This window comes from Anas acuta, chromosome 10 (assembly GCF_963932015.1).
Source record: "Anas acuta chromosome 10, bAnaAcu1.1, whole genome shotgun sequence".
NCBI lineage: Eukaryota > Metazoa > Chordata > Aves > Anseriformes > Anatidae > Anas > Anas acuta.
This window is the reverse complement of record NC_088988.1, coordinates 19,398,688-19,415,893: the sequence shown is the minus strand read 5'-3', so window position 1 is coordinate 19,415,893 and position 17,206 is coordinate 19,398,688. Positions and strand designations below refer to the sequence as shown.

General features: G+C 41.3%; 1 protein-coding gene and 1 long non-coding RNA gene across 14 annotated transcripts in view; one reads left to right on the top strand and one right to left on the bottom strand.

Moving 5' to 3' along the window:
* Nucleotides 1-17,206, bottom strand: part of LOC137861858 (uncharacterized) — a 535,363-nt gene that overhangs the window by 230,516 nt on the left and 287,641 nt on the right. For all 13 annotated transcript variants that reach the window (XR_011099892.1, XR_011099897.1, XR_011099895.1 and 10 more), the window contains one exon: nt 10,388-10,530. This is a non-coding gene — a long non-coding RNA (uncharacterized lncRNA). The remainder of the gene's footprint in view (nt 1-10,387; nt 10,531-17,206) is intronic.
* UQCRFS1 (ubiquinol-cytochrome c reductase, Rieske iron-sulfur polypeptide 1) lies at nt 5,007-8,601 on the top strand. The gene is made up of 2 exons (XM_068693409.1): nt 5,007-5,279; nt 7,797-8,601. Exons 1-2 carry the CDS (start codon nt 5,072-5,074, stop codon nt 8,405-8,407), a joined length of 819 nt encoding a protein of 272 aa, XP_068549510.1. The 5' UTR covers nt 5,007-5,071; the 3' UTR covers nt 8,408-8,601.

Genomic DNA, 17,206 nt, shown 5'->3' with positions numbered 1-17,206 from the left:
GAGGTCTGTTTAGATGGCTTACACAAAACCGTATTGACATTTAACTTTCAGATTTGGCTGGCAAACACTTGCTCACTATTGCTACTTAGGAACATAAGCCTGACAGCGCTTCTCAAAGAAGCACCTACGTACTGGAATATGCTTATTTTGAAGCATTTGAAAATTAAATTTACTCTTTTTTTGTACTCTGATAACAGAAGAAGGTGCCTTTTCTGCTGAAATATTTTCACATTTTAATCATATTATGACCACATTATATTTTTAAATCCATCTTATGTTTTAAAAACGTTTATGATCATGTTTTCCAAATAAATGACAGCTACCTCATTTTGTCAAAAGTCTCTAGAAGTAGCAAGCACATTTTGCCAAGTCTCTGGGAGTAGCACTCAGACAGAAAAACATTGTGAAGCTACCTCTGCCCCATCCCGAACAACTGAGCTGTATTGGTGAATTCAGATCATTTCTCACTGTCAAAGCTTAGAATCCTTTAAAAAAAAACAAACAAACATCTACAAGCACTAGCTCAGATGCTCAGTCTCACGGTGAAACATCAATTATCTTCAGCATACTAAAATCTGATGGCCTTGGAAGAACTTCCTCTTGCCCTGTTATTACTTTTCGATTCCGATCAGGTATTTACTATGATCGTGTTAATTCTGTAATCCACTCGAGAACAGAAAATAAGATCATGTTTCTTTAGGTCTTTTTCTGTAAAACGAAATATATATATATTTTAAATTTATGCTGTTAAATTGGCAAAAACATGGGTCCTTTCTAATTTTCTCTTTCCTGTTTGAATATGATTTACTTCCACCTCCACATTGATTCATAGTCCCAGTAGTTTCTACAAATTATCTTTCCTCTAGAATAACACCACAGTACCCTACAATTACAACTTCACTACTAACTATGGTTACCAGCAGTACAGTGCACTTAGTTGGGTAAATCATTATCTATACAGGCTTAGATGTGAAAAACTTGCTGGGAAAGAAATAAATTATAGATCAATACCACTGGAACGGGAAAGCTCCATCCTACTTAATTAGAACAACCATATTTCAATGCATTTCAGACACCAGTTAAAAAGACTCAGTGAATTACTTATATGAAAAAGTCAAACCCTTAAATAAATCTTAATAGGGCCAGTCCCTAAACTACCATTCCACTGAGACATCTTTTAAAATGCACAATCATAAACTAATTTAGCAATAGCATCATTAGCAACAGCTGAATTTCACAATAGCTCCCGACATAGCCAGTAGGAAACACTAAAGCTTCACAGCCTTGTATGCATGGACTGGGTTGACTAGGTGAAAAATCATGCTTAGAGTTCTACATAATAGTTTAGCTCACATTTCTTCCTCACAAACCTCTTTGCCAAGTTTATTTTGCATTTTGGGAAAATTTTAGAAGCTTGAAGAAGTGACAAGGCTTGACTAGAGCAAGGATTTAACTACCAGTGCATCCACCTAGTATTCCAAGATGAACTTTACTCTTGGAAGCTGTTACAAGTACAAAATTGATGTTATAAATGAATGAATAATAAGAATAATAAGAATAAACAGGTATTAATTTATTCACCATAGTTTTTATTGGAAGAATGCATCTTTCCTTTAGCCCAGAATTTGTCTGTGTGATACGTTCATTCTCCTCTTACCCTTGCAGTTAACCCAAACGATCTTTGGGTGAGAATATTGTCCAAAACCTTTAAGTGGTTACTACAAAGAATGGGAACCTTGCCTAGAGGAAGGACTTTGTCACGTAGCTGGGTTGGTGCTTCAGTGGAGTCCAAGACACTTGTTCTTTCCAGTGCTGCTGCCTGAGCAGAAGCCTGTCTGCATGTCACGGCTGTAGCTCTGTGGTGGTAGCCATCTAACAGCTTCCCTGCTGCAAAAGGAGGAAAGACTACTATGGCATTCTTCCTCCTCACCTCTGAAAATTGCTGCTCTTCCGCAGAGTGTGCAGCCTGTATGTACCAAGATTCATTTTATGAACTAAACTACCACCTCCAGAATTGCCCTTGGGAGTGGCTTCAGTTTTAATTTGCCTGGAGGATGCCCTTTGCCTGTTACATGGAGGAAGGAGCTGACAGCAGCACTGTTTTGCTACAGATCATTTTGCAATGCAGTCAAAAGGATAATATCACACTTATTATCTAATTAAAGAAACTAAACATACAAATGGATTGACACTTCTGTTTTGCATGTTGTTGCCATACCTCGTAAGAGGATGTTCTTTTAAAAACAAACTTATTTCCACAAGAGAAGTTCCATGCAGTAAAACCATCAACCATTTGGGGACTACCCTTGCAGGTCAAGCCAAATCTGAAGCTATTATTTAGAATATTCTTAATAGAAGAAATGTTTAAATTTACCAGAATACTTTCTGTAACATTAATAGAGTACTATGAAATACTTTGACTCGGCCTACAACCACACAGGGACAAGCAGCATGCATGTCCAGAAAAAAAATCCTAAGAACAGAGCCTTTGATTTAGCTTTTTGTTACTCAAAAATATATTTGGAGCTTTTGGAAAACAACTCACTCTATCTTCGGGAGAGCAACGTTGTACGCTCTTCTGATAAATAATCTAAACCACTTCAAAGATTCCCCAAGTGTACTGAAATTTCTTCCCTTAATAGAGAAGCATTTAAAATATGTGGGAGTGTTGGGGGAGAGTGTTTTTTTCTTAAGCTAACTGCACCAATCAATAGGTGCAACAATAAACAAGCTTCCCACACCATCCGTATAGCTGAACGAAACCGATCCGAGTGAAGATGAAAATTGGACTTGTGTTTGCATCTCAGCCCATGTTACAGGGATAATTTGTGAACTGAGAATGGAAGAAATATATTTTTGGCAATAATCAGAGCTGCTGTGTTCCTTCACCCTCCTAATTACTGATGATAAGAATGAGTTTCTGGGGAACCATATGACTTCCAGAGCAGCCTGAGCTCCAGGCAGAACGTGCTGGTAAGCAATGGCACACACTGAAGCTGTGGCAGCTGCCCCATGCCCCCAGAAACAGCTTTATAAACGTTAATGAGTGCATGGTAAAACCTGCTTCACATTTTTCAAACATGATGTAAAATTTACCACTCACAAATCCCCTATGACATCTGAAAATTTTTAAGATCTTCACAAATTGCAACTGATATAGAACTATATATACATATATATTATAATAATAAACAGATAAGCTAAGAAAAGAAATAAAAGGGGCAAAAATCATACCCTGTGCCACAAATAGGAGAAATAATACGGGGCATGTCGTCACAGAATCACAGGATTGTCTAGGTTGGAAGAGACCTCAAGATCATCGAGTCCAACCTCTGACCTAACACTAACAGTCCCCATTAAACCATATCCCTAAGTACAACATCCAAACGTCTTTTAAAGACCTCCAGGGATGGTGACTCCACCACTTCCCTGGGCAGACCATTCCAATGCCTCACAACCCTCTCAGTAAAGAAGTTCTTCCTAAGATCCAGCCTAAATCTCCCCTGGCGCAACTTAAGCCCATTCCCCCTCATCCTGTCACCAGGCACACGGGAAAATAGACCAACCCCCACCTCGCTACAGCCTCCTTTAAGGTATCTAGGGAGAGCGATAAGGTCGCCCCTGAGCCTCCTTTTCTCCAGGCTGAACAAGCCCAGCTCCCTCAGCCGCTCCTCGTAGGACTTGTTCTCCAGGCCCCTCACCAGCTTCGTCGCCCTTCTCTGGACCCGCTCAAGCACCTCCATGTCCTTCTTGTAGCGAGGGGCCCAAAACTGAACACAGTACTCGAGGTGCGGCCTCACCAGAGCCGAGTACAGGGGCACGATCACCTCCCTAGCCCTGCTGGTCACACTGTTTCTTATGCAAGCCAGGATGCTGTTGGCCTTCTTGGCCACCTGAGCACACTGCTGGCTCATATTCAGCCGACGATCAACCATCACTCCCAGGTTTTTCTCCACCTGGCAGCTCTCCAACCACTCATCTCCCAGCCTGGAGCACTGCTTGGGGTTGTTGTGCCTAATTTTGTCCCTGCACTGCCTCACAACATCCTTATAGTCCTCCCAAGTGGCCCGCCCTCTTTTCCAGACATTATAAACCCTCTTTTTTTCTCCTAAGCTTAAGCCACAATTCTCTGTTCAGCCAGGCCGGTCTTCTTATTACACCGGCTCATCTTTGGGCACATGGGGACAGACCGCTCCTGAGCCATTAAGATTTCCCTCTTGAAGAGCGCCCAGCCTTCCTGGACTCCTCTGCCCTTCAGAACCGCCTCCCAGGGGACTCTACCAACCAGTGTCCTGAACAGCCCAAAGTCAGCCCTACAGAAGTCCAATACAGCAGTTTTACTGGTCCCTTTCCTGGCTTCTCCAAGAATGGAGAACTCTACCATTTTATGGTCACTCTGCCCAAGACAGTTTCCAACCACCACATCTCTCACCAGTCCTTCTGTTTGTGAAGAGAAGGTCTAGCAGGGCACCTCCCCTGGTAGGCTCACTAACCAGCTGCATCAGGAAGTTATCTTCCGCGCTCTCCAGAAACCTCCTAGACTGCTTTCTCTGGGCTGTGTTGTGCTTCCAGGATATGTCAGGGAGGTTGAAGTCCCCCACAAGAACAAGCGTGGATGATTGCACAACTTCTGTCAGCTGCCTGTAGAACTCCAAGAACTACGGAGGGAGGAGAACTACCGAGGGAAACCCCTCCCAGGTGCTTTGGGATCTCGTTGCTTTGTTTGGATCCCTCTGTACCTACAGGAGGGGCAGCTGACTGCCCAGATGTCCCCGCAGTATTTCCTGAACCATCCTTTGAAAGATTCTAAAATGTCATGGTTTCAATTTGCTTACAAATATCACCTGAGGCATTCTAAGGCAGGATTTCAATCCCGCAGGGCTGACGGGCGCCCCCGCACCCCCCGCCCCCCGGGGCCCGGCAGCCGCAGCCCCGCCCGGCCGCGAGCCGCCTGCGGGGCGGGGCGCGAGGCGCGGTGACGGCGGCTCGGGGCCGGCCCCGCTGTGACGTCAGCGCGGGGCGCCGGCCGGGAAGGTCGCGGCGGTGACCGGGCAGCGCCGCAGCCGCCGCCATGTTGTCCGTGGCCGCCCGCTCCGGGCCCTTCGCGCCCTACCTGTCGGCCGCCGCTCACGCCGTGCCCGGCCCGCTCAAGGCGCTGGCGCCGCCGGCGCTGCGGGCCGAGAAGGTGCCGCTGGACCTGCGGCGGCCGCTGCTCTGCCGGGAGTCGCTGAGCGGCCGCGCGGCCCGGGGGGGGCTCGTCGCCAGCGCCAGCCTCAACGGTGCGGGCCGGGCCGGGCCGGGGGTGGCGGCGGGGAGCCGGGCGCGGGGCCTGCCAAGGGTTCGCCGGGACGGGCACGGGGCCGGGCCGGGGGCGGCCGCCAGCGGCAGCGGGGCCCGTGGGGCGGGGGGAAGCGAGGCCAGCGGGGGCCCAGCGGCCTCGGCAGGGGCGGCGCGCACCGCTCGTGCTGGTGGAGCCCCGAGGGGCGCGGGGTTTGGCCCCGGGGCCGCTCTGTGGTAAGGCGGAGGCGCTCGAGGGGCTGCGGGCTGGCGGGGGCTGGGGGGGCTGTTTGGCATCTGGAAGGGGCAGGGAAATCCCGATCAAGGTGCTGCAGTCAGTGCTTGCCGAATCCGGCTTGTGGCCAGAGGACAGTGGTTCTCTGTGAAATGCCAGTAGAGCCCAGCCCGTTGTTACTGTGGTTGTAGTCTCACAGGTGCGGCTTTTCAGCACTTGGAAACTGCATCTGCTCACATGCATATGTGCAGTGAAGGCGATTTGCCAAAAGCAGGGTGACACGTATTCACCAGCAGACGTGATACCCACGTCCCACCCTCAAGATGTATTTGACAGCATCGAGTTAATGCAAGACTTCAAGATTGTGGCTAATGCCGTGTTCCTCATGTATTCAGGGATGGGATGTGCCCACGGACATGCAAGCTGCAGCCTTTTGGAATGCAGCCTGCTTCTGCTGCTGATGGCAAGCCAGCTGGTCTGAAGCACTCATGCTGAGGGAGATGAGATGTATTAGGCCAAAAAGCTCTTTAGAGGAACAAAGGAACAAATTTACATAGACTTAGTATGAGATACAAGAAGCGTTTTTGAAAGGTTACTTTACTCCCCAAATGAAGGATCTTTTGTACCAATTGCATGTACATTTTAAAATGGTATCCCCTACTCATTTCATAAAACACAGAAAATGGATAGAAGTAGAGGGCCACTCCTATTTGTTTGATGTGCTGCATAAGCAGTCCTGTATTATTCTTAAGAGATAAAAAGAGTTGCTGAACAGTGTTATTTCAAACCACACTTACAGGTTCAGTGCCTTCCACTTTTTTTTTGCAAGAACACAGGAAAGGACAAAAAGGTTGATGCTACTGCTGTCTTTTTTGATGCATACATGGAAATCTGTAATGCCGATCTAGGGTCCCAGTGTGGTATTAAAAAAGGGAGCATTCAAATTGCTGCAGTGTTTTATATTTCAGGAAACCAGTTTCTACTGAAGTGAAATTGAGCTTCCTTATCTGCTGATGTTGGGCATATAGCAACAGTTTGTACCATGCTGTAAACTAGGATATTTCTGCAAGTCTTAGAGACTGCTGTGCCTGTAGTGATTAGAACCATAGACTTCACCTGACACTCAGCTGTAAAGCATATGTTCAGGTGGAAATTCTAGAGATCTATAATTAACATAGTTGATATATTGTCTTATTCTTAGCTCCAGTTAACATTGTCACACTTTACAATGAATATATTAAAAAAAAGTGATAAGTTAGTATGGCTTGCTCTCAGAGAATTTTAAGTTTACTTTCTCTGCAATTTATATCCTAGAGCAAATACCTTCTCTTTGCTGAGTTAATTGTACATAAATGTAAATACTTTCCCCATTATATTGGATATAGATCTGAGAGCTATTTTGAGTACTCTGAGCGAACGCTTTCTATTAACCTATGTTAACCTTGTGCCAACTGCTAGAAAAAACTAAGACTAAATAGTTCTTGTCAAGTAACAGAGGTTGTATTTTAGCAAATAATGCCCTTAGTGTGTTCTTTTCCCTAGCATACTAGATTTTTATTGAGGGAGGCAGCTTTCCTGCGCTGGAGAAGGTAATGGAAGGCCACATCTTGACAGTTTAGCACACTGGTTTAAAATGGGAATCTCGCAAATTTGGGAACTAGATATTGACTAAATTTATTCCTAATCACTTCTGTGTACCCAATCTGAAAAACTAGATACTGGAGTTTGAAAGATTTAAAAATCACTTACTGGGACAGTTAGCTTTGACAGCAGTTTAAACTTCTCTAAAGGGGGATGTCTGATCTGGCATTTTTAATCTTAAAAATGACACTGAAGATTATTAAGAGCATGGAAATTTAGTCAAAATAAATCAAATTTCTTCATACCATGTTTTTAAGGGAAATGTTTGAGCAGAAAGTATGTCTGTCTTTTCTCAGATAGTTACTGTATTCTGTAACATTTTTTCCTTGAAATTTGAAAAAAGCAACAACAAAAACTTTAAACCCATAACTGCTTGCAGGTCCTACTATGTCCTTAACAGGTTTCATAACATTTTCACTGAATGGAAAATGGAATAATTCACAAATCACTTGTTATCTACCAAAAATACCGTCTAGTAACCATTTGCTTACAACTTAGAATTGAAATGTATAATTACAGGAATGCTACCAAGACTTTGAAATAACTTACCCATCATTTGAAAAACTTAATTAAAAAGTAACTAACATAAAATATAATATATTTTAACTGAAAGTGTTGTCATTTCATATTGTTTTTCTTGCAGCACCTGCCACCGTGCGTTGTGTCCATAATGATGTCACAGTACCTGACTTCTCTGCCTACCGTCGTCAAGATGTGCTAGATGCCACAGCATCTTCTCAAAGCAGCAGTGAAGCTAGAAAAGGGTTTTCCTACCTGCTGACTGCAACAACGTGTGTAACTGCTGCGTATGCTGCTAAGAATGCTGTCACCCAGTTTATTTCCAGCCTCAGTGCTTCTGCTGATGTGCTAGCATTGTCAAAGATTGAAATCAAGCTGTCTGACATTCCGGAAGGCAAGAACATGGCTTTCAAGTGGAGGGGGAAGCCCCTCTTTGTGCGCCACAGAACCCAAGCAGAGATTAATCAGGAAGCTGAAGTTGATCTGTCTCAACTGAGGGATCCACAGCATGATTTAGACAGAGTAAAGAAGCCAGAATGGGTCATATTAATAGGTGTCTGTACTCATCTGGGTTGTGTACCAATTGCTAACTCTGGAGATTTTGGTGGTTATTACTGCCCTTGCCATGGGTCCCATTATGATGCTTCTGGCAGAATCAGGAAAGGTCCTGCTCCCCTTAACCTTGAGGTTCCAACTTACCAGTTTATTAGTGATGACGTAGTTGTTGTTGGCTGAATAATCAAGTGCTTGCTCGTTTTCTTGTTCTGATGAATGTACACTCAAAAGGGTTAACTGATCCTCTGGGATACTGTCAAACCAGATGATCCTGAATAAACATTAGCTGTCTTGACTCAACCTGAAGTATGTTCGAATACTTCCCTATGTTCAATTGTAATAAAAACTTTGAGTGAGCACTCGTTCTATGATAATGTGTGTTTGTGTTCTTAGTGTGTCTTGTCAAAGAGATACCACAGCATACCCCAAATATGTTTATGCAGCCCTCCTGAAGGGATGCTGATTCAATATTGATAATGAACTACACAGCCACAGCTTTTCCGTACCACATATATTCATTACTTGTAGTTAGTTTTTACTGCAGTATAGTAAGAAACACCTTTTAAAAAGTCCTACAATGAACTTCTAACACTGGAGTCAGTTTCAGTATAGAATCATATTAAATGCGATCCTTTTACTTCCTATGTAGTTTTGTTTGTTTTTGAGGGAAGTGAAGGGAAAAATACATAAATACAAACATGGAAAAGTTATTTTAAATTCTTCAGAGGCAGGGTATAGTTGTTTAGCTACTAGGGTAGCAATGTTAATTTTATGATGATGCAGACAAAAAGTAAATGTGTCATAGTAGAATTTCAATATATATTTTTTTTAATTTCCAGATGAGGCTGAATGTTATACACACCTAAACATTAGATCATATACTTAGAACACTGGAAAATCTTTGACGCTTCCACTAGCAAACTGAGAAAGGGAAACTCAACAGTGAACACTAAATTGTAAGAACCACTCAGTCTGGACTAATCTTTAAGGTTAAATGTAGCAAAAGGTTTATACATAATCAGACTTTTAAGACCCACATGATTTGTGTGAAAATAAATATTTCACATCGCTTATAGGCTAAGGTCAATAAAAGCTAAAACTTTGAAGTCTCTTTTACCTTAATGCTGACCCCTGGGCTATGGAGAAACAAATACAGCCTGAAACCAGTAGATTTAACTAGCATTGGTCGTGCCAGTGGTACAAAACAAAGATAGCAATTAAGTGCCTAGGCAACATATAGGGAGAAACAAGGTTTGCTGTTTCCAGAAGGAAAAAAACATCTATCTGCTACTTCCTGTATGCTTTGTGTTGTTCACTGCTGTTCTGTGATCACTTAGTGTCTTGTGGTGCATTAAGTGGGCTGGGATAGTTTGTCTCACATCTCATATATTTCGCATATGCCTCATGTAAAGCTGTGTTGACAGCTGGATTAAAGCTGAAACTAAATAGAATTAAGCAGAGTATTGATGACTATAGCTCACCTGTTCTAAGACAATTCAGGTAGGAAAATGATCACAGATGACTACTACTGGAATTTTTAGGTATGCATTCTACAATTTCATAACTTTAAGCTTTACACCTTATCACTATGTCTACAAAAGCATTCTCGACTTTCTTGTATAATAAATCACACTACACAAGAAATGCAAGAGATGTTCCCAAGCTTGTATGCAAATAATTGGTCTTCATATATGTGCCCTGTGTTATATAGTGGATCTTTCTTTACTCAAATTTTGTATTTCAAGAAAAGCTAACTAACTTCTGAAATAGTTAAAAATATAAATTTAATATAAATTAAAGCATTGCTCTTCAACTCTCAAGTGGTTACTACTATCCTAAAAATGTCTTCTTTTAATCCCACAGTTAGATTACTTAGGCCTCATCATGGTTTATATAGACACTGAGTAACTGTGCTAACAGTAAATTAGCTCCCTGTAAATCGGGGAGTGACCAGAGCAGTTTCTGAATTCACAAGTGAAATCTAGCATGTCATGGTTGGGCTTAAATGTCCATCCATAAAATTACAGGATAAGCTGCTATTTAAATTACATCATACTAACTCGGTGGCAATCTTACCAGTCTACAACTAACGTAGTGCCATGATATGGCATGTCTGTGAGCAGAACAGCTTTTACTCTACACATGAGAAGCCAGCAGTACCTCTGCTTCACCAGCCTGATGACAGAAGTTGAAGTATTGCTTCATAGACAATGCAGATGTGATAGCCTCCGTCCTCTCTTCAGTTAAAGGCTTTGTTCTCCTTGTAGTTGCAAAAAGGTCATTTGTAACAAGCCAAGCGTGCACTGGAAAAGAATTTGGATTTATTAGAATTTGAGAAATAGTTTTTTTAAATCTCCATAATCTCATATTTTTGTGCTACAATTATGGGTACAAAATTAAAAAAAAATATATAGTAATAATTCAAATTGAACAGGACAGACTCCTGGGCAGCTGTCCTTTGTCCTTAAGCAAGAAGGGTGTAGATCACCTCTACAGGTCCTTTCCAGCCTCTGATTCTGTGATTTGTGAGAGTCGTGCCCAGCTACTGCATTGGCCTTTCTGGGACAAGAAGCCCCAGAAGGCCCAAAGTCCCAATCAGAGAAGCATGACTCCAGCAGTGATAACCCTCCATGCAGTGATGTTTTGATGGCCAGGAGTGGGTTCCAAATCACCTTGAGGGCAGAGATGCCCTTGGAAGGAGCTCTCACTACCACTACTAATTACAGTCATTACCACCATACATAATGAGTTGTTTTGCCCTTTTCATAGGGTAAATTCTCTAATTCATACCACAAATAAGAAATGCCAGCTTCCTGAAGAGGCTGCTTTTTTGGTGAATTGGCTATTGGCTTGCATGGCCATCAGACCAAAGAGCTATTGAGAACTGCAGAATTTCATAGCAGATTCAGGGCATTTTATGCTTAAGGGTATTTAATAATTAAAACAGAGTACTCAAAAACATGATAGAAAATTATTTAATAAATGTCTGTTTATGCAAGGGGGGAGGCTTTGTGCATACACAAATTCTCCTCTCATGCCTACACTTAAACAGGTTATAGGAATAGCAAGATGCAGCTAAGATCAGATTTATCTCAGGTTAGAGGCATTGGGGCTTTTTGTTAGGCTGGTGTTTAGGGCAGGAGGAGGAAGAGGATAATACAAGCAGTTTATTTTGTAACCCTAGCTATTTTGTATAACTCATGTAGAGTGGGCCACTGATGACAGCACCCTTTAGGCAGCATTATTATTTGAAATAAAACAGAGCTTTCCTTTTGAATCGCAACAAGTGTGATAGAGCATTTCAGATGTCAGTCTGAAATGTCACCTGTAGAACACTTAACCCCTGCCTTCAGAAGAACCTCTCAGTTGTGACAGTCTACAGCTGGGTTTTTCCCTCTCTTTTCAGTTCCTACTGAATGGTAATTTTGACTTAAGTACTAGAATACCATGAGTTTCAGTAGCTTTTCTAGCAGTTTGTCCGGAATTATATATATCCCAAAGATTTGAAGTACACTGGAGTCTTTTGCAAGTTAGAATTAAATACCTGTAACAAGGTTTGGCTGATAGATTTCCCACTGGAGTACCTGATATCCATAATGGCATTGCAACTTTTGACCTAGCAATTACTCTTTCCCCACAACAGCATCAATTTTGACTGCCTGATAAGAAGACAGCATATGTACGGCAATATTATTTTTTTTATACAGCTCGTAAGATGCTTTATTTTCTTTTTTTTTTTTTTTTATTGGCCTTTAATATTTCCATAGCAGAAACAACTATTTATGGTTGTTTCCATTTTTTTTTTAATACTTCTGCTTATGATTGCAATACAAATTAAAGATATTACTCTCCTAGCCACTATACTTGACACTGGTTAAGAAGATGAGTAACTGCTTCAAAACTTCTGCATTGCTTCCACCTAAATAAAACATTGCTCTTGGCTCTCAAGGCGTATCTACATTGTATATCTGGTAGACAAACTCTGAGAAAAGAAAAATAACTACATACACATGTATATGTACCTGCAAATGAGTAAATGTCAGGCTCTTAAAATGTAATGATTTCATCATTAATAGGGTATCTTCTATACCAGCTTTTGAAAGGCTGGACACGCATCCGATAATTTTAGGCCATAATTACAGTGTCACTCAGCTTGTCCTGCTCACTTCTCTTAACCTACTGGAAGAGTTGTTCTTGATCATTTAATTTAATTGAATGTGACAAAGATCTTCTTACCTTGTGCCAATCATTTTTCAGAAACATTTGTTTTTGAAGACAGTTTCCTATTTTGACAGATAATCTGTCCTTACTTCTAATTCACACCCATCAATGTGGGCCATTCTGACACACAGTCTATAAATCACCAACTATTTTCAGCCTGAATTTCTTGTCATCTCTAAGCTGCTCCAACGAGGTCACTAAAGGTTGTCATTGCTAGTGCTATTTATCTTCCAATTTTTTCATCCTCTACCTTTTCAGTTCATCTGATTTCCCTGATAAACATATTTCCACTTATGCCAGCAGGTCACCTGCTCTGCACTAGATAACACATCCCTCAGCTGCTCACACAGAGAGCAGTGCCACTTTGTGGGCGCTGCACTGTGAGCACACTTAAAAACTCTGGGCCCTTCACTTCCACTGCACCTGTAAGCCCCAAAACAAAACAAAACCAAACAAAACCAAACCAGGACTGATGGGTAGATTATGTAGCAAGGTGGGGGTTGGTCTATTCTCCCACGTGCCTGGTGACAGGACGAGGGGGAATGGGCTTAAGTTGCACCAGGGGAGTTTTAGGTTGGATCTTAGGAAGAACTTCTTTACTGAAAGGGTTGTTAGACATTGGAACAGGCTGCCCAGGGAAGTGGTGGAGTCACCATCCCTGGAAGTCTTTTAAAAGACATTTAGATGTAGAGCTTAGGGATATGGTTTAGTGGGGACTGTTAGCGTTAGGTCAGAGGTTAGACTCGATGATCTTGAGGTCTCTTCCAACCTAGAAATTCTGTGATTCTGTGATTAACAGAAGTCTGGAAGATTAGCGGTAATGTCCTGGAGTCATGGTTGAACTTGGGATTTTGATCAGGGGAAGCAAACAAGGTGGACTTAGCTTTAATAAGGTGCTGTGATCTTTTAGGAGCAAGTCAAGGAAACAAAGTTCAAATGAACGCATGGGAACTGACTGAAAAGTAGTCCTTAAAGAGTAGTTAGCGATCACCGCCAGGCACAAATAGCTTTTGAAGGATGAAAGAAACAAGTGGGAGTTACAGGTTTGGGTCATATCAATATTGAGCGCTTTCAATAGCAAGTTGGGTAGTAGAATAGCAACATACTTAGATTTGAAGATGAAATTGAACAAGCAAAGGACACCAACATCTTAAAAGACATGACTAAAATGCAAGACAATTTCAATTACAGTTGCTCACAAACTGAGAATGAAACAATATCATCATAGGGCTGTGGAAAAAAAAAAAAAGGCAAATGTCTAGCTTGGATGCAAAAATAGGGCTTACATGTTCTGTATTAGCATTCATGAAGGTCCAAATGGAACCAGACATTTCTAGGAAACAGTGTTGGATATTGGAGAGACTCCAGAAGAGGAGGATAAGAATAAGTAGAGGTCTAGAAAAGGTGAGCGAGAGAGAGGGATGAAGGAAGGAAATCAGATTGTTCAGCCTAATCAACATTGAGAAGATAAACGGTAACAGCCTCGGCTGATACAAGTGAAAACTATCAAGCATTATTCACATTTACCATGGACAGATAAAATAAAGGCTTTAAGTTGTAGCAAGGGCAGTAGAAGTAGGACATGAGAAAAAATATAAAGTGTGAAGCTATCCTACAAAAAGTATGCAGAGTGCGATACTGAAAGTGTAACTCTTTCAACCACATTGTAGCTGTTTGCACACAAACTGGATTAATTCAGCCAAAGATCCTATGGAAAGAAAGCATGTTGTTTGCCCATTCAGTATGTTCTATTCTGTAACTTAAAATATTTTAAATGTTCTTCTATATAAGTTGGGGCAGACTTTATGTGCAAAGCCCACCAGTCTATAAATAAATATTGTTTTAAATAATCCTTAAAAAAAAACAAAACAAAACAAACAAACAAACAAACAAACAAACAAGGAAAACACAAATGTCTTCAAAGATATCCAGGTCATCATGAAACAGATCGTTGCAATTGAAGCATACAGCACACAGGTACAATGGTGGCCTAAATCCATCTCATTTTATGTACTAAACTGAATGGCGCTGTGGGGCTTCAACCTTAAGTGGCAAAATAAATGTGCCATGAAACACTAATGAACCACAATTTCCTGAATGCCAAAGTCCCACTGTGTACAGTATAGCCAGAATCACAGCCTCTGTTCCTTTGGTGGTGAAGATTTAGCAACCTGCAAAGAAAAAATCTCTTGAATCTGTGAATGCACTTCTTCCCACCATGCTCATGGTATTTAAGTTATTTTCCCTTCCATTTACTTTCCACAAAGCTCAGAGGTGGTAGAAACTGCCCCATACTGTGGTTTTCTGCTGTCTTTCATTTATCAGTAGTCTATCAGTATGTTTCTCCCAGGTGAGATATACTCTATTAGCATTTTTGCCAGCTTCTTGTACGCTGCTTTTTTACTGTCTTTATCTAAGTGAGCATTAGAAGTCTTGTTTTCTAGCTGTTTTTTAGGTGCTTGAGCAATGCAAAACTGTATTGTATATTTCCCCCTATAATTAATCAGTATCAGTTTGATCTTCATGAGAGAAAAAAGATCCGAACAGTGCACATGTTTGTCTCTGTTACAGCCTTTAGACTTAGCTGCAAAACTATTTTCTGCGCAGCTTTTGGAAACATCTACATTTATCTGTTGATATTTCTATTCTGCAATAAATTACAATGAAATAATACTGAAGTCCTTAACTACAATTATCTTTAGCAGCTCAATTAACTCATATTTATAAAAATACTTTCATCTAAGGATCTCAAAGACTGCCATTACTATTATCTTCTAAGCTGCATCCCAGTTGCACTGTAGTGTGTATTCCTGAATGACATACTGCTTTGAAGTCTTTAAGCGATACAAGAAAGTCATGGCTTAGGGATGTTTTTGACAACTAATTGCACTTTTTGATAAAACTCTTCCAACTCTGTGAGAACCTAAGTTGCAGTGCTTTCATTATTCTTGGTTCATATTTTATTTAGGCCAAGATTAGGTTGTCACTTGCTCGTCTCCAGTTTCTGACTCTCTGTTAATGTCTTTCAATGTGACCACTGAAACCTGTATTTATATGCAGCATAATTTATTTCTGATTCATTTATGTAATCATCTCTGATATAACTAACTCATTCTGTCTAATGGTTACACTTATATACACGGGGCATAAAGACACTGTCTGATAAGGACCAGCAATGCTTGAAATACAATTAATTGTAGAACAGCATGGTAAGTTGAAAAACTGATTAAAGTGATGTAATCCACCCCCAGCCAGTTCAATTTACAAATTATAGTGGTTCATGTTCTCTGCAGATTCTTCACAGACTCCTACTCCTCTCCCATTGGGACAATACGTTAGGTCAATGATCAACCTGAATTTAAATTCTCTGAAATTGATGTATCATGCAGTACAAATCAGAAGAGAACAGTAAAGCAAGAACAGTAATCAACAGAAATCTTAAGGACCACGTTGAAGTAGGCTACATCTTCTGCTGGTGTAGTATTTAACCCCACCTCATTTCCAGTTTGTAAATAGCAATCGGATGAGTGCCCCCACACAGAAAGGGCACAGGCAGGTGAGCAAGATGCTCAGGAAACATTTTACAGATCTGCAGTCGCCTAGGAACCCAAGCAACACTGCTCAATGCACTGCTGTTTGAAAGACATATTTAAATAGGCAGAGAAGAATTTTCTGGTTTCAGGATGAGGCTTGCCATAGCAAAGACAGCTCAGCTACCAGACAAAGCTTTGCATTATTTAGATCATCTCCCAAATTAACAACAAATAAAAGAGCAAAGAATGAATGAAAAGCACGCAGAGAAATCATCAAACAACAAATGCAAAAAGAAAGAAAGAAAATACTTATTACACAAGATGACATTGCACCAGAATGTATGGAAGGCATTTAAACACAGGTGGCTTAAAAGTGGAACAGAACAGAAAATCTGCAGAGGAAGGTCCATTTGTGGCTTTGAACACAATGCCTGAGGCTTAGTCCCTGGTTCAGGAGAAACCTACTGCAGATGACTGCTGGGAACCGGGACTGTAAATTCCGAGGAAGGACAACACTAGTCTGACTGTTTCTTTGCCCTTCCCCAAAGTATTTGCTACTGCGTGATGATGTAGAAGGGGTGGGCCTGCTGTGACCTCATGCACTATTTCTTATGCTCCACAGAGAGGTTATTCAGCCAAGGGCTCAGTGGCAGTGGTAAATATCTTTCTCAGTTGCCATAATCTGCCCTTCATTTTATATCTCTGATGAAGCAACAGATTTCTAAGAGTTATTTAGGGCTCCTTGAATAAAGTAGCCTATGTATAGTGGGTAACAGTTAACTGGTAAAGTTATTGTTATTATTATTACTGTAGAGAAGATTTCAGTGTAAAAATGTTTATAGAGCCAAGGTTTATACAGTGTGATTTCACATTGCACCACCTACACTAGAATACTCCACTGAATAGAAGAACACAATAACTCTAAGATACGCTGAATCCTGAGGTTTGAATAGCAACTGTAATGGCTCCCTCAGAGCCAAGCCAATTCCAGAGCAAATATATAGCTCGCATTTCATCTCCCAGATGAGACAGGGAAAGGCCAGTAAGAACATTCCTCATAAGCAAAAAGGTTTAAAACTTGAATAGAGACTTTTAAAACTTGCATATATTTTAGATTATTGGTACTTGGCTGCTCTGTAATGAAAGCTATGGTCAATAAATATCTCTGGCAAGAGAAGGATGATCTTTGATATACCCAACAGCTGGGAAGAATATCTCAACACGG